The 26,689-nt window shown below is 38.8% G+C and overlaps 1 protein-coding gene across 1 annotated transcript in view; it reads right to left on the bottom strand.

The window, feature by feature from the left end:
• The window catches only part of ST8SIA6 (ST8 alpha-N-acetyl-neuraminide alpha-2,8-sialyltransferase 6), a 123,143-nt gene that overhangs the window by 44,597 nt on the left and 51,857 nt on the right, over window positions 1-26,689 (bottom strand). Inside the window, exon 3 of the mRNA XM_063101336.1 lies at window positions 11,289-11,378. Coding sequence (XP_062957406.1) covers window positions 11,289-11,378 — 90 coding nt within the window. The remainder of the gene's footprint in view (window positions 1-11,288; window positions 11,379-26,689) is intronic.

The following is a 26,689-nucleotide window of genomic DNA, read 5'->3' on the forward strand; positions in this document are numbered from 1 at the left end:
AAATCTTGTATATGACCAAAAAATCTTTCTTCCTGACAGACAACTTGAAACTCAAGAATACTTGCTTTGTTAGCAGGCTGTCAAGTGATACGTTCATATTCGTGCTTTTTGACGTTTGATCTGCCATAATTTATGCCTCCTTTTTTCAAGCAGCAATTCAGGTCATGTAGTTTTCTTCAGGATAATAAAGGATGAAGAAACTCAGGGCCAGTCTTCAATTCACTTTGCATTTCAAACTGCAAAACAGTGCCTTCTATCTGGCATCTTTATGCTGCCCATGAAGAATATATCTTTCAGAAATTTCTATTGTTCTCAGTAATTTTAAATGGTACTGCATGAAAGAGCTCATCAAACATACACTCTCACCAGGCAGAGGATGGTTCAAGCCACACCTCATCTATGCAAGGCAGATATTCCAAATCTTGATTATGAGCATCTGTACCTTATCCCAAAAAGCTATCTGAATACAAGTGAGCCTTCGATGCCTTCACAATTATGCATACAGTTATAGGGCAGTGGCTTATACTCTGTTCCTGAGAAGACTTCTTAATATCTCTTTTTCTAGAGACACTATTTCAATGGCTCAAGTGTTCAACAGATGTACAAGATTGCTGTTGCTTAAAAAAATGGTTTTTTCCACCTTTAAGACACCTTAGGGGCCTATAATCAATAGAATTATCAGAATGGCAGAGCTATTTAATACATATGTAGCAGAGATGCCTGGTTGACAACCACTGATTGGTGCTACCTTTCCATTTCCAGAGCACACAGCTCTGCCCACAAGCAGTTGCCCAGAGGGCACTACATTCCCCAACCCCAACCCCACGTCATCCTCACTCACATTCTATTGGCCAAAACCAGTCACATGACCCCCAACATCTGGATGGGCCAGTCTCAGCTGATGGAATGTGTATGAATGATTACATATTTGAGTCCCCTCCAAGCTGTATGTAGTACAGGCTTTCTCTTTATTATCTTCCCTTTCACTAGCAAGCCTGGGATCATCTGCTGAAGATGACTGCCCAGTAAGATGAAAGGAGCCAAAATCCCATCTTTCGATGTAAGTGCTTATTGCAGTAAACTTCATTCTTAGTACTGTTTTTGCAGTATCCCACAGGTTTTGGCATTGTGTGTCTGTATTTTCATTCATTTCAGGGGAGAGTTACCCACAAGGGTAGCCTCATCAGGAGGAAGAATTGAACACTGTAGGAATACTGAACAGTGAACATCAAGAGTACAATTTTGAGATAAGACATTGAGTTTGGGGAGCTTTTGTTAGAGCAGTTCATCTACTCTAACCAAATGCTTGAAACTGAGCAAATATAAATGCATATTTTCTTGGGATCTAGGATTCTTGGGATAACAGAAGAAGAACAAAAGGAAGAGAAAACTTAGCAACAGAGAAGAAAAACCCAAGAGAAAAGAGTTCATTTCCTGGGTCAGCACCACTTAAGTATCTGCTCTTAGAAAAATTAATTCTCTTGTCTAAGGCAATGTGTACTACAATGGACAGCTCAGATATACATATAGCCATTTTTCTAAAAACATAAGCATTCCCTGTTTAATATCGTCTTGGACCCATATGTCATTCAGGAATATGTTGTTTAATTTCCATGTATTTGTATAGTTTACAGAATTCTGCTTGTTATTGATTTCTAGTTGTAATCCATTGTGGTTTGGAGAGATATTTGAAATGTTTTCAATTTTCAAAAATTTGTGGAGACTTAATTTGTGGCCTAACATGTGGTCTATCCTAAAAAATGTTCCATGTGCTGATGAGAATAATGCATATTCTGCAGTTGTTGGATGAAATGTCCTGTAAATATCTGCCAGGTCCAATTTGGTCTAAAGCATACTTTAAATCCTGTGTTTCCCTGTTGGTTTGTTGCCTAGACAATCTGTCCAATATTGACAGAGTGGTGTCCAGGTCCCCAACTATTATTGTATTAGGGTTTACCTCCTTCTATAGGTCTAATGGTGTTTGCTTTATATATCTTGAAATGATTGAAAATACAGACACACCATGCCAAAACCTGTGGGACACTGCAAAAACACTACTAAGAAGGAAGTTTATTGCAATAAGCACTTACATAAAAAGAACAGAAAGATTTCAAATAAAAAACTTAACAGTACACCTCAAAGAACTAGAATAACAACAACAATCCAACCCCAAAATTAGTAGATGGAAAGAAATAATTAAGACCATAGCAGAACTAAGTGAAATAGAGACCTCAAAACAATGCGAATGATCGATGAAGCAAAAAGTCAGTTTTTTGAGAAGATAAACAAAACAAACAAACCATTAGTTAGACTAACCAAAAAAAGAAAAGTCCCAAATAATAAAAATCAAAAATAAAAAAAGAGACATTACAACTGATACCATAGAAATATGAATAATCATCAGAGACTATTGCAAACAACTATATACCAACAAATTTGAAAAGGTGGAGGGAATGGATAAATTTCTGAACACACACAAACTACCAAGACCGAACCAAGAATAAATAGAAAACCTTACAGACCACAAGCAATGAGGATGAAGCAGTAATCAGAAGTCTCCAAACAAAGAAACAGCCAGGACCGAATGGCTTTACTGCAGAATTCTACCAAACCTTTAAAGGAGAATTAATACCAAATTTCTTCAAACTATTCCAAAAAATTGAAACAGAGGCCATTTTCCCAAACTTATTTATTGAAGCCATCATCACCCCAATAACAAAACCAAAGATACAACAAAAAAAGAAAACTACAGGTCAATATCTCTGATGAACATAGATTTAAAATTCCTCAACAAAATATTAGCAAACAGAGTACAGCCACACATCAAAAAACTATACATCATGATCAAGTGGGATTCATGCCAGGGAGGCAAGGATAGTTCAACATATGGAAGTCAATAAATGTGATACACCACATCAACAAAATCAAGGACAAAAACCATATGATTATTTCAAACACATGGGAGAAGCATTTGACAAAATTCAACATCCCTTCATGATAAAGACTCTCAGAAAATTAGTATAGAAGGAAAGTATTTGAACACAATAAGAGCCATATATGACAAACCACTGCCAATATCACCCTGAATAGAAAAAACAGGAACAAGACAAGGATGCCCACCCTCACCACTCCTAAACACGGCATGGAAATACTATCCAGAGCAATCAGATAAGAGAAAGAAATAAAGGGCATCCAGATTGGAAAAGATGAACTCAAACTTTCCCTGTTTGCAAATGACATGATCCCTATATACAGAAAAACCTAAAGATTCTACCGAAAACACATAGAGCTGATAAACAATTTCAGTAAAGTTGCAGGATACAAAATCAACACAAAAAAATTAGTAGCATTTTATACTCTCTTAAAGAACTAGCAGAAAAAGAAATCAATAAAGAAAGCCCATATACAATAGTCACCAAAAAAATTAAATACCTAGGAATAAATTTAACCAAGAAGGTGAAATATGTCTACAACAAGAACTGCAAATCACTGCTGAAAGAAATTAAAGAAGATACAAAAAGATGGAAAAATATTCCATGCTCTTGGACTGGAAGAATTAACACTGCGAAACGTTCATATGACCCATAGCAATCTGCAGATTCAATACAATCTCCACCAAAATACCAATAGTATACTTCACAGAAATAGACAAAACAATCCTAACATTCACATGGAACAACAAAAGACCTCGAATAGTCAAAGCAATCCTGAGTAAAAAGAAAAATAAAGGCAGAGGCATACTACCTGACTTCAAATTATACTATAACATATGTTACCATATGTTTTTATGGTCTGGTATAAAAACAGACACTCAGACCAATGGAACAGAATAGAGAACCCAGAAATCAACCCACATACTTACAGCCAACTGATCTTTGATGAAGGCAAGAAGAACAAACACTGCGGAAAAGACTGCCTCTTCAGTAAACGGTGCTGGGAAAACTGTACATCCATATGTAGAAGAATGAAACTAGACCCGTATCTCTCACCATATACCGAAATCAACTCAAAATGTAGTACAGCCTTAAATATAAGATTGGAAATTATAAAACTCCGAAAAGAAAACATAGGGGGAACTCTTCACAATACAGGACTTGGCAAAGACTTTATGAGTAAGACCCCAAAATCACAGGCAACAAAAGAAAAAATAAACAAATAGGATTATATCAAGCTAAAAAGCTTCTGCACAGCAAAAGAAACAATTAACAGAATCAAAAGACAATCTACAGAATGGGAGAAAATATTTGCAAACTATGCATCTGACAAGGGATTAATATCCAGTATATAAAGGAACTCAAAAAACAGTAAAAACACAAGTAACCCAATTAAAAGCTGGGCAAAGGAGCTAAATAGGCATTTCTCAAAGGGAGATAGACAAATGGCCAACAGATACATGAAAAAATGTTCAACATCACTAAGCATCAGGGAAATGCAAATCAAAATCACATTGAGATAACATCTCACACTAGTTAGACCATTATCAAAAAGACGAAGAATATAAATGCTAGTGAGGATGCAGAGAAAGGGAAACACTCCTACACTGTTGGTGGGACTATAAATTGGTGCAGCCACCATGGAAAACAGTACAGAGTTTCCTCAAACAACTACAGATTGAACTACCATATGATCCAGCAGTCCCACTGCTGGGTATATACCCAAAGGAATGGAAATCATTATGTCAAAGGGATACCTGAACTCCCGTGTTTATCACAGCTCTACAGCCAAGAACTGGAACCAATCTAAATGGAATACTACTCTGCAATTAAAAAGGAATGAAATTCTGCCATTTATTGCAACATGCATGAACTTAGAGAAAATTATGTTAAGTTAAATAAGCCAGGCACAGAAAGAGAAATCCTGCGTGTCTCACTCAAAAGTGGGAGCTAAAAACTAAACAAATGAATAAAAGAAAAAAGATACAACAATCACAATAATTTGTTGAACTTTCAAAAGGAGAGAATAGAACTGATGCCACTAGAGGTGGAGGGAGGTTTGTCAAGAAATTGGTAAAGAGCCACTAAAAATGACAACATTGTATAGTGCTGAATATACTAATTATCCTGATATGAGCATCACCTATTGCACACAGATATTGATATTCAATGCTGTATCCCACAGATGTGTACAATCAATTATGTCTCAATAAATAAATGAAATGAAATGAAAAATATAGGCAGAAAATATTATAAATAATAAGTTTGCCATACCAAAAAGGAGAAAACTAGCAGTGAGAAGACGGCTATATAGCATTTTTAAATATAGTATCATATTTTATCTTGGAGATAACCTAGTGAAAAGGATTGGGCTAGAGAAATCCAGAGAAACATTCAGGGGAAAAGGATGAGGTAGAAAAAAACTCAGCACAGTACAGACTCAAAGTAAGAGAAAAAGCCAAAGAAGTTAAAATTGGTTTCAAAAAGGAGTTGAAGTTTATGGATTGATGGATAACTTCTTAATACCTAGAAATTGGAGATGGTATCAAAAATGCTTTGAAGTTCCAAAACATACATTTTTTTATTCATTTGTGTATTCAACAAATACTTAGTGAGGATCTACTGCATTCTGAGCCCCTGTGACAGGCATGAGGGGATAGAAGTGTGAACAAGACACTGTCCCACTCTCTTTCGAGCTCACTGTCTTAAAGAGAGAATAAAGAATTATTATACATAACACCCTATTCCACTGGTTCTCCTAATAGCAACTGCTTAATTTTTTTTTCCTGGTCAGTAGTTTTCCTTTATTCAAAAAATGTAGTCAAGGCTAGAGGAGAAAAAGAGTGCTATTTCCCTCCCACTATAACTCTGTCTTCCTAAATTCTATTTTAGCCACCTGAAAGAGATAAATTGGCTGAATAAAGAAAATTCTAAGTCTTTAACAGACCATGACAAAAATAGCTCTAAATAATTATTTCTAAGAAAATGAAATTACTTTTTTATCACCCTACACTGAATGGCTTTCCCTATTGTCCTCTGTAAGTCTGTAATAGCACTAGTTGCAGAACACACATTCCTGACAATAGACAATATAGCCAAAAAAATTAGTCTCCTGCGTGCAAAATAACACATTTATAACAATGGGCAATTCGTGCCTGCTCTCTCTAGACCTTTGCCGAACTGAATACCAGTGCACGCTAATTATATGAGCTAGCTGAAAATTGTGTGTGTGATGGAAAGGCATCCCCCTAAAGAGGAGCTGAAAAAAGGTCTTAGCACCAAATTCAAAACAACAGGAAAAAAGTGAGAGAGCAACATGAGAGTCTATGCACAGCCTTTCATTAGCATACTGCAGTCACCACTTTTTGTCGATGCACATAAAAAAGCTGTCAAATTCTCTGCCTTGAAAAAGACACCCTCCATCACTAGAGAATTTTCTCCTTTGCTGACTCAAGTGCTGTGCTACAATGTATAGATATCGATCATCTTTACACTGAGGACTTCTGGCACCCTGGGCAGTGAAAACAGTTATTGTCAAAGGGAGCGTTGAAGAGAGTCAAATATGAGTTCCACACACTGATTTACATATCAGGCAAGGACTATTTTCCCCAGTTATATTTTCCATATGTCATTGTGCCATATGTCTGACATGTGAACAGTACTGCAAGAGGTTTGAAATTTGAATCCCTCAGGAAAAGTTTCAGAAAGAACATCATAACGCCCAACAAACAACAAACAAAACAACAGATCCAACATGATCAAAACAGGTATGTAGTGCCATCTATAATGCATGAGCTACTTTAAGTCCACCCTAAAATTCAATGAATTAATCATGTGAGGGGAGAAGCATTTGCAAAAGTGTTCATTGTAGTCAATGTATAGTAAGCTAGGATCTTGGCAGGAATGATTACCTTTTCAAATTGTGTAAATTAAGAAGGGCTTAAAGAAAGGCTTTTCCCAAAGGTCTGGGCAGGATATAGGGAAATCCAAGTGTAAAACCAGGAAACTATTAGCAGCTTATTCCTAAGTTGAAGGGTCCACTGGAGGAAATGGAGAGAGAGGGAGAAAGAGTAAGAGAGAAAAAGTGACAGAGAGAGCAAGAGCAAGAGAAAATGAGGGAGACAGAGAGAGAGAGACCTAATAAAGTCATGGCCTTTGCCATGAAGCACCTTCCTTCAGTCAAGGACATAGGTAACCTGCAACAACACTACAAGGAGATGGCTTCTTTTCCTTCCTCCCTCTTTCTGATCTCTTTTTTCTGTTCCCCCTTTGTCAAATCCAAAGAAAAAGCAGACAGCAAAAGAGCCCAGAGCCTGACAGGCAAGATTGCAACACCCAGGGTCCTAGGCAGGAGCTGAGGGCAGCATCCCCCTCTGCCCAGAATCAGGCAGAAAGCATGCTGAAAACACCACTTTTACGTGGATGGCTCACAACAGCCACAGCTGCCACAAAAGTGGCTCGACACCACAGCAGTAGCCATAGCTGCCATGCAGGCAGCCTTTCAGACATTCAACTACACTGAAACAAGGAGAGTCAAAGTGGAGACCAGAAAAAGAAGAGGTATCTCTCCTCAAAGTCCAGTCCAGAGTGGTAGAAGAAGCAACTGCTCTACTAGATGACCAGACATCAATGCAGAGATACTAGAAACACAAAAACCAAGAAAATATGACACCACCAAAAGAATACAGTAATTCTCAAATACTAGACCCTATAGAGCAGGAAACCCTTGAAATGACTGAAAAAGAATTCTGAGCAACAATCTTAAGGAAACTAACTGAAATCAAAGAAGATTCAGTTAGATAACATAATGAAATGAGGGAAAAAAATCCATGATATGAAGGAGGAAATTTACAAAGAGATTAATACCTTAAAAAATAATGTAGCAGAAATCATGGATATAAATGATTCACTCAATAAAATAAAAAACAAAACCAATAGCTTGAGCATCAGGCTAGAATAAACAGAATAAAGAATTTCTGATCTTGAAGATAGTCTTCTTGAAATAACCCAGGTGGACCAAAAAAAAAAAAAAACAAAAGAAAAAAGAAAATTTAAAAAATAAAGAAAATATAAGAAAGCTAGCAGACAATCTTTAAGCACACAAACATTCAAATCATGTGTGTTCCAGAAGGGATGGAGAAAGGAAAAGGCACAGAAAACCTATTCAACAAAATAATGTTGGAAAACTTCCCATGTATAGGAGAGACATGGACCTTCAGATCCAGGAGGCTCAGAGCACCAAACAGATTCAGCCAAAAAAGATCCTCTCCAAGAAGCTTTATAGTCAAACTGGTAAAGCTTAAAGACGAAGAGAGAATCTTAAAAGAAGCAAGAGAAAAGTGTCAAGTCACCTATAAGGGAGCCCCTAACAGCAGACTTCTCAACAGAAACTCTACAGGCCAGAAGAAAATGGGATGATATATTCAAAATACTAGAAAAAAAACCCTGCCAGCCAAGAATACTATACCCAGCAAGGCTATCCTTCCGAAATGAGGGGTAAATAGTATATCTTCCAGACAAACAAAAGCAGGGAGTTCACCACCACATAACCAGCCCTATAAGAAATCCTCAAAGAAATCCTGCATCAGGAATCTGCAAAATGATAACCACTACCATGAATACACAAGAAAGAATAGAACCCACTGGTAGAACAAAAATGCAAACAAGCAAAAGAAAGAAACTAAATCTTACCACCACAAAAAACCATAATGACAATGTAATAATGCCTCTGCTTTATTTCTGATTTTGGTAATTTCAGTCTTCTCTCTTTTTTTCTTGGTCAGTCTAGATAAAGGTTTGCAAATTTTGTTGATCTTTTTAAAGAATCAACTTTTGGTTTTGTTGTTTTTCTCTATTGTTTTTTAATTCCCTATTTCATGTATTTCTGTTGTAACTTTTGTTATTTCCTACATATATTTGCTTCAGGTTTAGTTTGCTCTTCTTTTTCTATTTTCTCAAGGTAGAAGTTTACATTATTGATTTGAGATTTTTCTCATTTCTAATATAAGTATTTACAAGAATAAATTTTCCTCTAAGCACTGCGTGAGCCCTGCATCCTATAAATTTTGATATGTTGCACTTTGATCTTTATCTCAAAGTCCTCTCTAATTTCCCTGTGATTTTCTTTTTACCCATCATTTATTTAGGACAGTGTTATTTAATTTCCTCACAGTTGTGAATTTTCTAGATTTCTTTCTGTTATTGTAGTCAGAGAACACGCCTTCTATTATTTTCTATGATCTTAGTCTTTTAAAATGTATTAAGACTTGTTTGTGGCCAAAAATAAAAATTTAATTTAATTTAATTTAAATTTTTTTTAAAAAGAACCCATAGCCTATTGATGAAGTCCATCTAGGCCAGTCTCACTGGGCAAAGACAAAAACTAAGCCATAGTGAAGGGCTGTGAGAGATGAGAAGTGGATCAGTGTGGCAAATGAAAGATACATGGCACAGTGGATTCCTCCAGCAAGCATAGGACACATCAGTTATAATTTAAGGAAAAGAAACCAAAAATTGAAATAGGGCTATCTTTCTTCAATAAACTGAACTAACACACAGGATTGGGTTGTCAATTAACTCAAATCAGAGGTTGTATTAGTCCATTTTCGTGTTGCTATATCAGAATACCTGAGACCGGGTGATTTATAAAGAAAAACGAAATTTATTGCTTACAGTTTCTGAGGCTGGGAAGTCCAAAGTCCATCTGGTGGTGGCAACAGTGACCCTGGGGTCTCACGTTTTAAGATGGTGGAAGCAGAGAGAGCAGAGAGAGAAACAGACTCTCCTCTTCTTTTAAAGCCCTCGGAACCACCCCCCTGACCACCCTTTTTAATCCATTCACTACTGTAGGATCCTACAATCCAATCACCTCTTCAAGGCTCCACCTTTCAACTACCATAATAGCATTTCCCACTCTCTTAACAGTCACAGTTGGGGCTGAGTTTCTAATACATAAAACTTGGGGAACTCAGTTCAAGCTCCAATGAGTTCTAGGGGGACATAACTCAATACACTACAGATGTCTTGCCCAGTATCAAGCTTTTCTAATAATTTCAAGGATAGGGCAGTTAAGAATCTCAGAGAGGGTCTGACCCCGTGGCGCACTCAGGAGAGTGCGGCGCTGGGAGTGCAGCAGCGCTCCCGCCGCGAGTTCGGATCCTATATAAGGATGGCCGGTGCGCTCACTGGCTGAGCGCGGTATGGCCAGTCACCAAAAAAAAGACAAAAAAAAAAAAAGTCTCAGAGAGAAGCCTCGGACACCAAGAGTGGCCACCTTGGTCCTATCTTCCCACACTGGACATGGCCCAAAATAGTAGGTGAGATCTCTAAGTGTGGTCTGTGGGTGTCATCACACAGCAGGATCATTTAAATTACCAAAAATTTCTCTTTTATACTCAAGGAGTTTCAGAGCCCTTGTGCCATTCTCCAGGGACACCTGCTTCCTGGGGGTTCCATTTACTCTAAGTACTACACTAGCCAGGGAGCAGCCTGCAAGGGACATGCAATGGGCAAGTTCTCTTCTTCCAAGCAAGTATCATGAGTCCATTACCCAGAGGTTCAATTGAAGAAGAGAAGGAAAAAAATATGGAGGAGGGAAGACTGCTGGGTCTCCTTGTGCAGGATGGGTGTGAGGAAATCAGTTCTAACCTCTTACCCTAAACAATCTTCACACTTTGCCAGGCAAGCACACAGCAAAATAAAATGCAGATTGCTTTCTCTTAGGGAGATTACAGGCATAACCCCCTGCCCCCCACACCTCCTCTGTCCAGCACTGTTAGACTCTGCTCCTCCCAGATGCAATCAAAACATTGCTCCTTGCTTCCATACATCAGGCCACCAGGGCCTCTTGCATGTATGAAGCATGGAGCTTTTAGACTTCCTTTTCCCCAGGTTGAAGAAGATGATGCATTGGCCTCTCTAAAATATAGTACTGTAATCAGGGGTAGAGAAGCTGGGGCGAGGACCACAGCTGGGGCTGGGGGTAAATCAGTTAACCTTCTGGATTTGTAAGCAAAATTTTGTACCTGGGTGCATTTCTCTAGGACAAGGTCCAGAATGTACTGGACTCTCAAAAGAATTGAAGGCCTATAAAAGTCTAGCCATGAAAACTTCATGGTGTTTTTAATGAATGTGGATCCCAGGACAGATAAGCTGAGTCCCTGTGGCAGGGTCTGACCCTGGTCTGCACCATTTGACCCTTGGCATCTTCCTCACCAACAGAAGCTATTCAGAGCCCAACATCGAGCTTGAGAGAGAACATAGTCCATTTTCCAAATGACTTCAAAGACACTATGAAACATTTTGAATACAAACACTTATTTTAAAATGAAATTAAACACGAAGAGTAGAACTTACCCTTTTGTTTTGTTAGATAAAAACTCAAAGCCATACTGCAGATTTTTGCATTTCTCTACCAGTTGGAGTGACTTCTCATTCAGATATGTGCTGTTTCATGAAAGAGATTAAAGATAAAGATTGATTTAAAATGAGAGCTTACAACATATTGTTAACAAAAATCAGATTTAATTGATAAAGTGTGTCCAAATGAAGTCTGCTTTTCATTCCATTATTGGATTTCTCCCTCGAAAAGGAAATTGATATTTTCACTTGTGATGGGTCTAAATTTTTTTTTAAAAGTTTATACTATAAAATCAAACAAAAGAACTCTATATTGAAAACTTCACATTTTCAGGTTTTCATATTTTGATGATAGTACTTAGAATGAACAAGTAATTAAATTGTTTTAACCATTGTGTAGGTAAAGAGCCTTTATTTTTAAAAGATGCTGTCTCAGGTAGGAAGCATGCAGACACAGGGGATCAATAATTTTCTCCAGAAAGAACACAAGGCAGTTCTGGCCTCTAATTATTATAATAGCTGTGATATAAGGGCCTGGTGCTGTTTTTTTTTTATAAACCTGGAAAATTGGATTTGGAACAAAACCAAATCAAAAAGTAGGCTAAGGGCATGGGTTATGGAGTTAGGCTGCCTAACAAGCATCATGGACAATGTCATGGTATTTAACTGCTTCAGGCATAAGTTTCCACATCTCAAAGTGAGAATAAAAACCCTTACCTCACAGTGTTATTGTCATGATATATACATGCTATAGAAAACAATGCAAAGCACTTGGCACCAGGCCTCACACACAGTAAGTGCTCAAAAAATATCGACTATCGCTTTCCTTAGACTTTGAATATATATATAGAAATAGATATAAAACTTACTGTCAATGCATTTATTTAAACATCCAAAAGGTATTTGTTAAGAACCTAAAATGGGCTGAGAGCCAGGCATGGGATGCTTAGGCTAGAGAAGTGGAGAAAACAGAGCTCGTAGTCTGGTTAGGGAAGAAGATATTTATCAAACAAATAACCAGGCAAATGAATACAGAATGAGGAACTATGACTAGTGTAGTTAAAACAGAATGGGCAGCATGGAAGAGAGGTAACAGGAGACCTGTTCACACAGGGGGGTCAGAGCAGGTCTCTGAGGGAATGGCATTGAGGTCCCAGGGACGATCCCAGCATGCTAGGTGAACTCTGGCAAGTGGGGGGAATGCTCCAGGCAGAGGGGAAAGTGTGCACAAAGGTCGCAGAATAGGGAGCAGCCTGGAATATCTGGGGGACTGAATGAAGGACAGTAAGGTTAAAGGCTAAAGGCTAAAGGCTATGGAGTGTTGGAAGGATAAGCAGGGGCCAGAGCATGCAAGCCTGGAAAATCACATCAAAAAGTTTAGAATTCATCCTGATAACAAGGGGAAGCAATAGAAGGTTTATGGACAGGGGAGTGATGTGACCTGATGTATATTTTCAGAGGTTCACTATGGCAACCTTGCAGAAAAATGAGGGAGATGGAGCTAAAAAGGAAGTGGAAAAGTGCAGAAGTTTGTGCGGGATTCCAGGAGAGACGCGAAGGCAACTTATGTTACTAGTCAGGAGAGAATAGACTATGATGTAATAACAACCAGCACTGAACTCTCAGTTGCTTTACAAAACAAAGTGTTGTTTCTTGCTCATGAAATAGCAAGAATGTGCTCCAGTTTAGGGAATGAGATAGTTAATTTAAGGGTTGCCCAGATAGCTGGTAATACATTATCTCTGGGTGTGTCTGTGAGGGTGTCTCCAGCAGAGACTAGCACTTGAATTGGTAGACTGCAGAAAGAAGATCTGCCCTCACCATTGTGCACAGGCACTACCCAGTCCCTTGAGGGCCAGAATAGAACAGAAAAGTGAAGGAAGGAAGAATGCTCTCTCTCTCTTCTTGAGCTGAGCCATCCATCTTCTTCTGCCTTTGGACATCAGCACTCCTGATTCTCAGGCCTTCAGGACCAGACTGGGACTTACACCAATGGCTTCCCTGGTTCTCAGGACTTTGGTCTTGAACTAAATTACACCACCAGCTTTTCTGGTTCTCCAGCTTTCAGAGAGAAAATCATGAAACTTCTCAGCCTTCACAATTGCATGAGCTAATCCTTCATCATAAATCTTTATACAGTCATGCATCACTTAACAGTGGGGATATGTTCTGAGAAATGCACTGTTAGGTGATTCAGTCATTATGCAAATATCACAGAGTATACTCACATCAACCTAGATGGCATAGCCCACTAAACACCTAGGCTCTATGCTACAGCCATTATAAGCTTATGGGACCACCATGGTATATGAGGTCTGTTGCTGACTGCACTGTTATTTGGCTCATGACTATATATCTATCTCTGTCCTATTGGTTCTGTTTTGCTGGAGAATCCTGACTAATACAGGGACTCAAGTCGATTGCCTGGTGGTACCTTCTTTTCAACCACTTGCTTCCACAATTGTTGTGGCAGGAGAACAAAGTGCTAGAAGGTCTTATCCTGTATCTGAACATTTTAGCCCAGAAGTAAGATGTGTCATTGGCTAGAACTGGCCACATACCTTATCTAATTGCAAAGTGGGAGTCAGAAAGAAGCCATCTTCCCATGAACCCAGAGAGATCTGTATATAGGTGTGCACTAGAGACCACACCATGCCTGTGTCCATCAGCAGGAAGAGAGAGATTTGAGATCTACTCTGGAGGTAAGACTGACAGGACTTCATAATAAATTGAATGTGGGAGGTGAGGGACAGGGAAGTGAAAAGGTCAAGATAAATACAAGACAGATTCATAACGGATTCTCCAATATTTCTCAGAAATACTTTCTAAAAACACCATGTGCAGAGTACATATGGGATCACAAAATCCCTCTTAATCCTGATATGATTTTTCTCCTCTACCACCTCCTTCCTCCCTCTCACTTGCTCTGTCTGCATGCCTCTTTCTGTGCTTTCTAAATGTATTACCATGCGTCCCAAGGATTTGTTTATTTCTAATTTGCTGGGCATTTTGTTCAGGCAGCACCGTTAATGAAGTGAGTTACTGAGCTAGCAGTGCTTTGAACTACAATGGCTTTGCAATATTGAATTGTGAAGCTGTGACAAGCAGGCACCAATAGGATTGTGTCTCATATACCTTTCCGTAAGCTGGAGAGTATCTTTCTTAATAAAAACTCAAAATAGGTTAGCCCAACAAAAATCTCAGAAGATACATGGAAAGCAAATGAGGTTATCTGGGGTAAAAGTGGAGATGACAGAATGAAGTCAAAGGGGTAAATGGTGTTTTTGCAGTCTGTAGGGCCAGCCTCTGAATCTGAGCTCCACTCTCTGACCTTAGCCTTTGAGCCTAAGGGTTTTCTTTTTTTAACCCTTATCCAATAAAGCAGTTATAGGGATTAAATGCGATGTGTATAAAAACGCCCAACACAGAAGTTGCTGAATAAATGTTGTGTTCTTATTCTTTCCTCAAACTAGTCATTGGTATTACCAAAGGGGTTGGAAACCTCTCGCATGAATAGTAAGTCAGTCAACAAGGAAAGGAACAGACAGGGAAGCATTTGAGTTCTCTCTGCTTTCTGTGCCTCTTCTGTTCTCTTTTCATTCAAAGAGACTTCAGAGTTTCCTTCCTTTTCATCTAATGTCATTCAAACCTGCTTTGGAAAGAAGAAAAGATGAAACCTTCTCAGTTCTGAGTTGAGAGAGGACACGACCTATGGACAGATCCTATATGAGAGACTCCCCACCCACTGTCAATGAAGACATTAGTTTGAGTCCTAAAAAGAAAGTTAAAAAAGAAGTTAAAAAACTTCTGATTTGGGGACATTTCGAGGCAAGTCAAAGGGGATGGAGAGAAATTGATCAAGATGAAAATTGATCAAAGACTCAGAATCAAAAACAACGTGGTGGAACAAGAGATTGCTGCAAGACAAATGTGGGCTGATTTGTAACTACAGGAAGGGTTATTGGGGATCAGGTTAGAACGGCCCACGCAAAACGGCTGAACATCAGGGAAAACTTGAAGCGGTCAAGGTAGCTACAGAGGTGAAGCCTGTCACAGCCAGCTGCTGGGGCACATTTTCAGGTAGAAGCCAAGGATGTGGATGGAGAGGGATCCACCTAAAAGTAACTCAGGTTGGTGGTCTCAGCAGCTGGGTCTAGGCAGAAAAAAAAATACAACAACACAAGACTCAGGAGAGCTGCCAGGAAAATTCTAATAACCAAAAATCCTGGGCCAGACTCTTGTGGGCTCAAAGTAAGAATTCTGTTCTGTCACCTCTGAGGCTTTTCAAAAATCTTCCACTTTATTTTATTCCAGTTTTCTGGTGAAAGCACTTCTTACCAGAATTAGCTAAAACAGAAAAAAGGGTCAGTTCATATATGAACTGCCAAACCATACAGTTGAGAGTGCCTCCCAAGAGACAGTCATGGAAGGGACAGTGGCCTTCCTCTTGGACATCTGCTAGAACTTGGTGGACCAAGTTAGCACTTGAAGGCTCCCAGACCAGTGAGCAGAGATGGCTCTAACTGTTTTCTGCCAATGCTTCCTTAATTCTTCCATTATAAGATCACAATGTCTGCTCACATGTCACTGTGCAAGATTGCTTGTCTGCCCATTTGTAGTGTTGTCATTTCTTGCCAGCATTCTCAACCCTCTGCTCCAGTGACATCCTGTCACATCCGCTGTACAAATACTCAATAATGTAGCAATCCAACCCCTGGTTCAATACATTCCTATCCATGACCCTTGAGGGCTGCTGGAAAAAAATCACACAGGGGTGTGGTTGGTGCCTTGATAAATTCATGGTGTCCAATTTGCTAGGTTTTTTATATACCTTGACAATTCTATCACATCTGCCAGCCAGTTCCTTCAATGGCTACTCTAGAATATGTGCTGCCAAAGTGAGCAATTAATGACTACTCTACACATTCATCATTCTCCTACTGTCTTTGCCCATTCTCTGCCTTCCCAGCTTCTCTTTTAATTGTGCTTCCTATTTCAGGAAGAAAAAAAACAAAAAAAGTGATGCTGCAGAGTGTGAATTAATCTTTAGCTATAACCCACCTGACTTTCCCTCTTAGAGAAAGAAGTGTCTTCTCTCTCACAAAAGGATAATCCACAGGCCATTCCATCCCTCCCTGTCTCCTCTGAGACCCAGGCCCACCCCTTCATGGTTCTCTTTACTGAATCTTTACCCTCCCTCCCACTGTGCACTCATGCTGGATTCTCTACCAGCTCAAAATTAAAAAGAAGTAACTCACTCTGCTATTCTCCTCTATTAATTACCTTGCCTGCAAATCCACTACACCTTTCTTGGAAAGCATCAGCCAATCCAAGGGATATTTTAGCATATTATCTCCCAGGGTTAGAGTAACTGGCTGGGCTTCAGTGACACAGATTCTCCAGGATGCTGTCTCCAGTTCTTGTGTCTTCTCAGCCTGCCTGTTTTCTCAAAAACATCTCTGCCAATCTCTCCCCCTTTGGCTCCTTTGACATTGATCCCAAGGTGGGCTGTCTCATGTGCACATTTGATCATGTAATTTCCCTGCTCCAAGGCCTTCCATGTCCCCAATCATGATTGAGACCTGCTCCACACTCCTTAGCTGGACAAACACAGCCCTCCAAGATCTGGCCCCTGACTAAGAGCCCCGTCTCATCTTTTACCAGTAGTTTGCCAGCCACAAAATGATACAAATTTCCCTTTTTCCATTCCTTGCAAGTCTTGTATTGGATTCTGACTGCTTTTATTATTTAATTACAGAATTTATGTGTTTGTACTGGAAACCGAGCCTTCGGGCAGACTTTCATCACTTCAGTTCATCAGGGGAAAAATCTTTAATAAAATTGGAGAAAGAGATACACAAAAACAAGCACTTCTGCTATCATTATCTACGTGGCTGATGTGCTTTTTAAAAATTCTAACTTTATAAGTCATTCTTGAGTTGAAAGTGACCACTTTACAAGACCACCTGGCAAGATTTCACAGAATAGCCAGAAGCTTAGAGACTATAACAGCTACTGCAAAATGATAAAAATTAAGACTCTGATAAAACAAAGAATACCTCTCAGAGGAAACAAGTTATGTGGTCTTTTCAAAATTATGTCATCAGTACTTAGGGAGCCTCCACGAGGACCTTTAAAACATAGAATTAATGTCACCTTCTGAATATGGCTTATAATTAATGCAATCATGCAGTCAGTCCCTCAGCCAAGTAAAACACGCTAAAGAATAATCTGCACTTAGTCACCAGGGAGTTTTAAGTACATCCAAATTCTATTTATGGTGACCATAAGGGGACAAAACTAAATTGTGAAGCTAACTGTAAAGCTTAAAACTTAATCAATTTTACTCTCTCTGAAGAATGAATGCTTTAACAAATACAAGGAATATTGTCTAAAAATGAAAAGCCCAAAGAATAAATTTTTTTCCATATACTTCTCACACTCACTCCTCATTCCAGGGAAGAGGAGTCTGATGATACAGAAGAGCACCCACAAGAGCACCCAGGAGACCACAAGCAGAAACCCCCCTGTAGAGGGGTGTAACAGGCTGACCTGCCTCTGGGACAAAAGCCATAGGGATTACCTATGCTCTGACCTGGAGCTTGTCAAGCAAACATCTAATTATAATGTAGCCCTTCACATAGTTTTCCTGAGGGACAAAGGCAAGCTTCTCAGCCCACTGCACAGTATAATCACTCATTTTAATTGACAAATTAATATTCTGGTTTATAAATCATCCTATTATGAGTCTGGTTAACAAAAATCTGCCTCTGAAATACCCATTATACCAGAAACTGATGAAATCAAGTCTTGGTGTCTACAAAGATGAGGGGCAGATCCGAGCCTGTCTCTTTATTTAGTCATTCACCAGATATCTGTGGAGCCCATACCATGTGCCAGAGAGAACAGCAGGTACTAAAGATAAAACTGAACAAGACTGTGTCCCCGCTGCCTTGAAGCAAACAGTCTGGTAGAGAGGACAGACAAGTAAACACATGATTACCATCTGAGTTAGCAGAATGAAAGCCAGCTATTTTCTGCAATCATATTAATTTCAAAAAAACATGAGTCTGTGTTTTGGTGGATGCTTTTAATTCAAAATATAGGAATTGCTTTTTAAATGACTATGTAGAACTTCATTTTTTTGTACATGAACATTGCAGCTGACTTAAATTGCAACAATTTCTGCAAATAATCTCTGCTTACTTGGCTTTTATCTGCCTTCAGTTACCCTTGATGAAGATTAATTAGCTAGCTCTCTACTTCTAAATCAGCTACCATCATGCTTTGTTGCCCCCTACCATTGTTGAAAGACAGTTTTCAAAAATGTAAAATTATAACTCTCATACAGATATAGAATGAACATGTGTCAAAGATTTTATTTTACTCACAATAAGGGAACCAATTCAAAGGAAAATCCAAAGCACTGACAACTTTACAGATCAGGAATATTGAGATCAATGTGCAAATGGAGGCAAAGCTGGCTAGGGGAGGGGCAGGAAGTCATTACACCTTCTACCAGATAGAACATAATTTACATATTTATAGATAAGAATTATTTTGCATTGCTATCAGTTAACTACAACTTGAGTTGTCAAATAGTTCCCATAGGATCAGAATCCTATATGAACAATGCAAACGTCCACTGAAGCACAAAATTTTCCCTACACCATGGACAATATCATTGCCCATAACCACAATGTTAAAGGAAGGATTCTCAGTAATGCACCTAATAGACTCTCATTTCTGGATTTCCATCCCCCTTCACCCCACAGCTTTCCCCAAAGTGGGGAACAGTTATCCTGGCTTAGGTGTGAGTCTTTGGGGGCAGTCAGGAATCACTGAGTTACTGACTAGGCTCAAGTGAGGATTACCAAAAGAACAAGTTTGATATAGAAATTTATGAAAATTTCAAAGCCAGATGGGCAAGAGTAGGGTCCTAAATAGGAACAGGAGTTTTTAGCAAAGCAGAGATAAGATAAAATAGGAGAAGACCAGGAACAAGTGACACAAGGAGCAACCATGTGTCATTTCACTAGTCCAGAAGTACAAGATCCCGGGGTGCTTGAGGCAACCTTAAAAGTGTAGAGTCAGGGTGGAATTCACCTACAGTGTGATGTTTCTAGGTCTTTTTCAACTCACTTTCAAAAATAATTTCTTACTCTATACAGCCTAGATTGTTTTGACCTTACGTTAGCATGCTTTGAATTTGAAAATCCTGGAAATACTGAGTATGTTTTTAATATTAATATCCACATTCCTTGATGCAAAAATTTTCATGTGCCCTCCTGGTTAAGAATTAAGGTCATAATAGCAACATATATTGAAGGTCATTAGGTGCCAGGTACTGTTTTAAACACTTTATACACATGTCATCTCGTTTACTCCTCACAATGAATATAGAAGTTAGATACTAGGTCCGTTTTACAGATGAGGAAAATAAGGCACTATAAGATTAAATAAGATGCCCAAAGTCACTCCGCTAGTTAGAAGTGTTGTTTTCTGCTACGGTTCTGTTCTTAACCATTATGTTATTCCCGTACAAGAAAAAATAAGCCCTTCTATGGAGAACTATTTTGTTGTCTATAGCATCCCCAGCCTCTCAGGTGATCTGACTCTGAGTCCATGGGAGGTGACAAAGAGTCTCTCCTTGACCAAGAGCCTCCTCTGGGCTCTTTTCCAACTAGGTCTCATCCTTGGGCATGTCTTCAAGAGCCCAATTTTAGCAAGAACCCTGCTAAATCAGTTTTGCCAAAATTCCCCACCCTTGATATCTAATCAAATTCCTCATCCCTCACCATGCCCCAGATGATGTCTGATCACTCTGGTCTGCCTTCTGCAAGAATCCTGTCAGGTCAGTGTAGCCAGAATCCCCCTTATCTCTGATGCTCCTTCTCAGTAATTGTCCATCACTGACCCTCATCCTTCTCCTTAGCTAAAAATTCCCACTTTTCCTTGTATTTGGAGTTGACCCCAATCTCTCTCCTCTACTACAAAACCCCATTGTAGTGGTCCCCATACCCATCATGATAATCCTCAATAAAGTCTGCCTTACCATCTTAACAAGCATCATGCATAATTTTTCCCTTAACAGAGCTATTTTGCAATTCTATGATTTGTAGCTAACTGATAGCAATGCAAAATAATTCTTGTCTACAAGCATGCAAATGATTTATGTCCAGCAGAGAGACAACTTCCCCCACACACTGAAGAAAACTTAGTTTTGTCTCCATTTGCACATTCATCTCAATATTCCTGATCTGCAAGTATGTCTGTTCTGTGGATTCTCCTTTGAACTGGTTACAACACCTCACTGATGAGTTAAATAAAATCCTTAAAGAGTGTTCATTTTCATATCTGTATAAGAGGCATGGTTTATCTTTTTATAAAAATTATCTTTTAGCACCTAAATGAGAGCACTGAAAATGTTTCTGAATTAAATAAACAGATTACACTAATCAAGAGGATAAACTTTGGTCGCAAATGGAAAATAATTCAAATCTCTACTCTGTTACACACTAGATACTTAACCTTAAGAAAGTTAATTAACCTGCGGAAACTGTCAGAATCAAAATGGAGTTGTTTGTGTTAAAACCCCTGACAAATAGAGAGGGGAAAAGGCCATGAAGGGGAGAACTCTCATGCATAAATGCCCGATAATAAGAACTATCACGAAGGACTTTGCAAAGCTGCAATCTTGCACAGAGGCCACCACAACCTTAATAAAAAAATACTTGTGCAAGGACATCTGCCTAGCAACTGCCTGTCCAACCTCAAACTGGTGTCACCCTTGTTATTGATCCTTGTAGCCAAGGATAATTATCCCAAAGCAATTATGTAATCCTCTATCATTTTTTCCTTTAAAATCCTCTGTCTTCCTTTACTTCCTTGAATATGCACATAGTTTACTGTGGCCCACATATTCACATTGCAATGTTTTATTCCTGAATAAATATCCTTTTTTTTTAAAGAGCCTCTCTCTATTTTATAGGTTGACAGACCCTTCTATGTTTTCAGCTTCCTCATGTACAAAATGGGGATACTACTATCTCTTCAATGGATTTGATGAAAAATTTGTAAGAGATAATGCACAAAAACAGCACAGGGATTGGAACGTTGAGCCCACTTAATGAGAAGTACTCAGGAGCAGTGGTCCATAAAACAGCTGGCTGTTATTGTCTTGCCATGCCACTTGAAGCAGCACTTCTGCGACATGCCCATGAATCACCCAAGAAATTTATTAAAATGCACATTCTGGTTTAGTAGATCTCGGGTGGAGCCTAATTGTCTGCACTTCTAACCAGCTCCCAGGTGATGCCAATCCTGCTGGACTGAGGATCACACTTGCATCACAAGGTCTTAAAAGTCTCATGGATCAAGTTCTTTTGCCCTGAAAGTATTTTTCATAATAGTCTAGAGTAAGACTTCACAAACCAGAAACGTAGGACTGTAGCCAGAAGCATTAATGTGAAAAGCAATGAAATCACTTGAAAACTGTACAAGTAAAATGAGCTAAGCCACCATGTCACTAATAAGTGTTTTGTTTTGTTTTTAATTTTCAGATGAAAAGCACAACATAGGAAATAATAATATGAGTAAGATGAGACTTTATTACTGAGAACGTTTAACCTAATTGCTTTCCTGACTCAGGGGCCCAGCTCCATCTCCCAGGAGCTCTGCTACAAAGCAGAGCAGCCTCAGTCATGGCTAAAGCCTCCACCAGATCTGGCCCAGCACTGGGTGCAGCCCTCAAATGGGCCCTGTGCAAGCAAACCAATGACAGCTGAAGGATGCCATTCTCTTCTGAGAGAACAGCCAACAGACATGAGTTCTGGAAATGTCTCTAAATGTCAGTTACATCCATGGTTAAGTGTCGATGTTGGCTATGTAATCACTATCAGCAAGTTCCTCTTCCCAACCAAAAAATTAAATAAATTTCTCTGTCAACTAAATATTTCTTCACTAAAACTCAGAGAAGTGAATTTTGAGATAAGAACTTTAATGAGGAAACATCCTTTACCTGTATTTAATGTTGACTCTATGTTAGTGCTTGAGATAGCCGTGCCGTTACTATAACACTCAAGAATTTACAAATACTTAAATATTTGAAACATAACTACATTTTAAAAATAACTTTAGTCACCTATGAGTGAAAACACTCTTACAGCCTGTAAGTCTATAGCTCAACTTTTATACATTCATATTTTATACTCATTTTCAGGAAATCATTAGGTTCAAAAACTAAGGACTTCCTGTAGAGAGTTTTATGAACCCTTTCAAAAAAATAAAATGAAACCAAGTTTAATAGGCTGATGTGATCCACTTCTGGCCATCGAAACAAGGAAAAATTAAACCCATGGAAACTGGTGCGAGGCTGGGAGCCAATATGGGGAAGCTGCCTGATCAGTGTGGAGGCTCAAGGAAAACCATAGACCATAAAAACATAAACTCTTCAAAGACTAGTCATCTGTCACATTTAAGCAGTGAACAAAAGCCTAAGTTACTGGCTTAACGTTCAAAACTGGTGCATGTTAATACGAGGGAACTTCAAAAAGTTCATGGAAAGATTTCTATTATCTTTCAATTTTATTTGTCCACGAACTTTTCAAAGTACCATTGCATATCTTCTAAAGGCTGTGTGGGGTTTATTTAAGGAGTTCAGATTAGTGTCATCAGTACAAAGATCAGTGCAAAAAAAAATCTTTTGGAAATCATGTCCAAACACTGGGGGCATTTTACATATAAAACAAATGGCAAAAACAGTATGTCACAATAAAATAAAAAGAGCAAGTAAAACATCTCATCTTACTGTGGCAATCTGACAAGTGTGAAACGATACAAAAGGCTCTGCCAAAGAATAATGATTTTCGAAATTCCAAAATACAAACAGGGAAACGATTCTGTTCCGTTTACAGGAAGCTCAGCAGAATCTCCCTGTGCATTGAACTTTTTTCCCTGCTGACCCGTTTTTGTAAAACGATGATGAAAAAACTATAAACTAGAATTTGTTGAAAAAGCCACTTCCAGAATTTGCCCTTGATTCCCTGTATTACTGTTTCCACTTCTGTCTCTGGCATGATTGTCTTCCTCATCTACTGTAGCCCCCTAATAAATTGAACAAATGAATGAATGAAAAGTAACCACTGAACCCAAGATACTGCAATATTGTAACTCATCCAGGGGAGGTAAATTCTGGAGCTGATCAGACTGAAAATAAATAAGTAAATAAAACATGCTAGAGAAAAGATCAACTGGAAGAACTAGGACCAAAGGGTCCTCTGATTAACTCCCAGCTAATTATAAGATTTAATTAACTAGAAGAACCCAATCTCTGTTCATTCTATTTGATTGAGATTTTACCATATTTAAAATGATGTTGTTCAAATGTTCTCATTAATATTTAATGCAAGTATAAGAGAATTGGCTAACCAAATTTACTGTGCTTAGGTAAACTATAATTAGGAAGGGTCAGGAGAGTATCCCAAGGGACCTGTTAATCACAAAATGAAGCAACATAATCGCAGATTAAATTCAACAAGGAAACAGCACAAAGTAATAATTCTTGAAAAGACCAAATAAAGTTATTCAAATGTGGTGTTAGGTTCTGGGAAGTACAGTCAATCAACAGGCAACTCAGGAGCAATAAATGTATTCAACAAAATTGAACTCTTGATTACATTAAAGCATATTAATCTCATATCTGCATATTCAAAATTTCCTAGCTGATAAAATGTCCTATTATTTCACATACTATTCGGAATAATCTGAACCTAGTTCAATTGAGGCCACGTTGTCTATGGATTTTTGGTTGGGATTATTCCTTTTTGCTTTGTTGTCTTCCATTCTAACTTGGCAGAGCCCAGGCAAGACCACTGTCCATATGCCTGCAAGACCTCTTCTCCAAGACATCTCAGGTTTTCCTCTTGAGGCCCCTTTCACATGGAAGATCTCTGTTCTTGCCCTTTAACTAATTTCTAGTGCCATTTCCTATTCCTCTCAAAAACTAATCTTTGAGTAGGATCATGCATGTTAATGAGTTCTAATGAGTCCTTAATGTAACATGTCTCACGATGAGGATGAGCATATTTGCATTTCAAAAATGCTTTTAAGGATTGTTGTTTTCTGCCCCCACTCCCAACCCTGTTGCCTTTAAGCAGAACCAAAGAGAGCCTCCACTGGTCTATTCAGAGAACTGCAGTCATTTGAGTTTCCCATCATGCTATGGCCTCTCTCGCCTTCCCAGTCTGCCCATGCCTACCCAAGTCTCAACTTCTGGCTCCACTCCAGCTGAATAGATTTGCATATCTCAATTTCACCTTTGGGCATCTCTCTTGGCCTTGATTTGCTGTGATCACCCTTACATCTCTGACATTTTGGCTCATGTTGCCCTGGATAACACCTACCTTTCTCCCTACCCCCCACCCCAACTCTGACCTCCAAAAGCCACATCCCATCCCGTCAACCAACCAACCAGCCAAGCTAGCCACCATCCCTCTTGGCGGGGTCTCAGAGAAATCATTAACCCAATCAAAAGCCCTAGAGTAGGGATTCTGACTCTGAAGTAGGTCTCAAATTTTGGACAGTCAGGGTCTCTTCAAACTATACCTTTCCTGCATCAAGTTTTTGCTCATAGGCTGGGGATATAGTGCGACCTAACAAGACCATGCACTGGTATTAACCCATCTGCTGCCCTCCAACAGCAAATGCTTGATTTGAGCCTGCGGAAGCCGGCCACCGCTACATCAAAATGACTGCATCTGGGTATCCTCCTCTGGTCTAAACATGTATTTTCCTGATATATGGCCCTCTAGGAACTTGTCTAAAAGAATATCAGGAATGGGTCAGTAATCAACATAGTGCCTATCAATATAAGAGATTTAAGAAGAATTTGAGATACATGTACACACAGAGCTAGCAGTCTGTTATCTAAGACACCTCTTTTTTCAATTCTATCAAAGACTGAATGCATTTTTTAATTCCAGAAATATAATATTCAGAAAGATTATTTCTATTACAGCTGTGGGTTTTTTTTTCCCCTTAGGCATTGAATGCTTCCATCTAGTTCAACTAGTTATTATCTTTTTTTTCTGCTTAACTCTCTATTTCTTTTCCAGTAATAATATATGTTTTCTCAACTGCCTTAATCTCTTTGTTAGATGCAATTGAATGTAATTTGAAATTTACAAGTCTTATCACATACTCATTCTGCCTGAACAGTTCTGGATATAAAAAGTACAGACTCTCTATATTTCTTCAGAGTTCCTGTAACTTCTTGCTTAAGATTCCTGAAATTAAAATTATGGTTCTTTGACACCTTTTCCATCTAATCATTGCTGGCATCTGGAAAACACCAAATGCCTTATTTATACAGTGTTTCACTCTGAAATTTCTCACTTAAGGGTTGTCTTACACAGAAGTACTGACCATTTTGCCCAGGGAGTTGGCCACAGAGTTGGCCCAGAGCTAAAAATAAGCAGAATCAACAATTTTTGATGCACTTACTCAACCAGTCATAAATCCAGCTAATGTATTATCATTTACACATTATGATTTAGTTCATGAGTGTGATAACTATAGTAGTGTGCCTAAGGAAATCAAGGTGCATTACACCTACTGCATTACCTTAGTTTACCAAGCTGATAAGTCACCTTATAGTTCACTAAGTATTTTCATTTGATCATTGGAATTATCCTGTGAAGTGAGTACTTTTATCACCAGTTTCATGTAATGAATATAATGTATTACTACTAATGCTAATGCATTCTATTTGTCCATCTCACTCACTCTAGTATTCTCTCTGCAGTAATAATTTAATCTCAATGAGACCCCCCCGACCTCATCCACTACACACCTCCTGTCTTCATTTCCCTCCTTCCCCAACTCACACTCGTGGAAACTTTCTTAACTCTCTTGCTTCTCTTTCTATTGCCCTTGACTGGCAAATTTGGAGCCCTGGATATACCCAGCTCTCTGCCATCTGGGCTTACCCCTGACCAGCCAAATACTGCTGGAGAAAAATCACATCATTCTGCTGAATGATTTCATTATAAATTCAGCACTGTGAACTTCGAATGGGCATTTAATGATACCTGGCAATCCTATGTTTCCCTAACATATTTCATTCTCCTCTTTCAAAATCTCTTCTCTTCTTCTCCAACCTCCACACTCACTCTCAGCTGATGACCTTACCTTATACAGTACTTAATTGGAAAAACAGAAGCTCACAGAGAGCAACACTTTCATGCTCCTTCCAATACATCTAAAAACCTCTTAGCTTCTGTGCCTGTCTTAGTCAGCTCAGGCTGCCATAATAACATACCACAGAATGGGTGGCTTGCACAACAGAAATTTACTTTCTCACAGTTCTGGAGGCTCGAAGTCCAAGATAAAAATGCCAT

This window comes from Cynocephalus volans, chromosome 6 (genome assembly GCF_027409185.1).
Source record: "Cynocephalus volans isolate mCynVol1 chromosome 6, mCynVol1.pri, whole genome shotgun sequence".
In the NCBI taxonomy this organism is placed as follows: domain Eukaryota; kingdom Metazoa; phylum Chordata; class Mammalia; order Dermoptera; family Cynocephalidae; genus Cynocephalus; species Cynocephalus volans.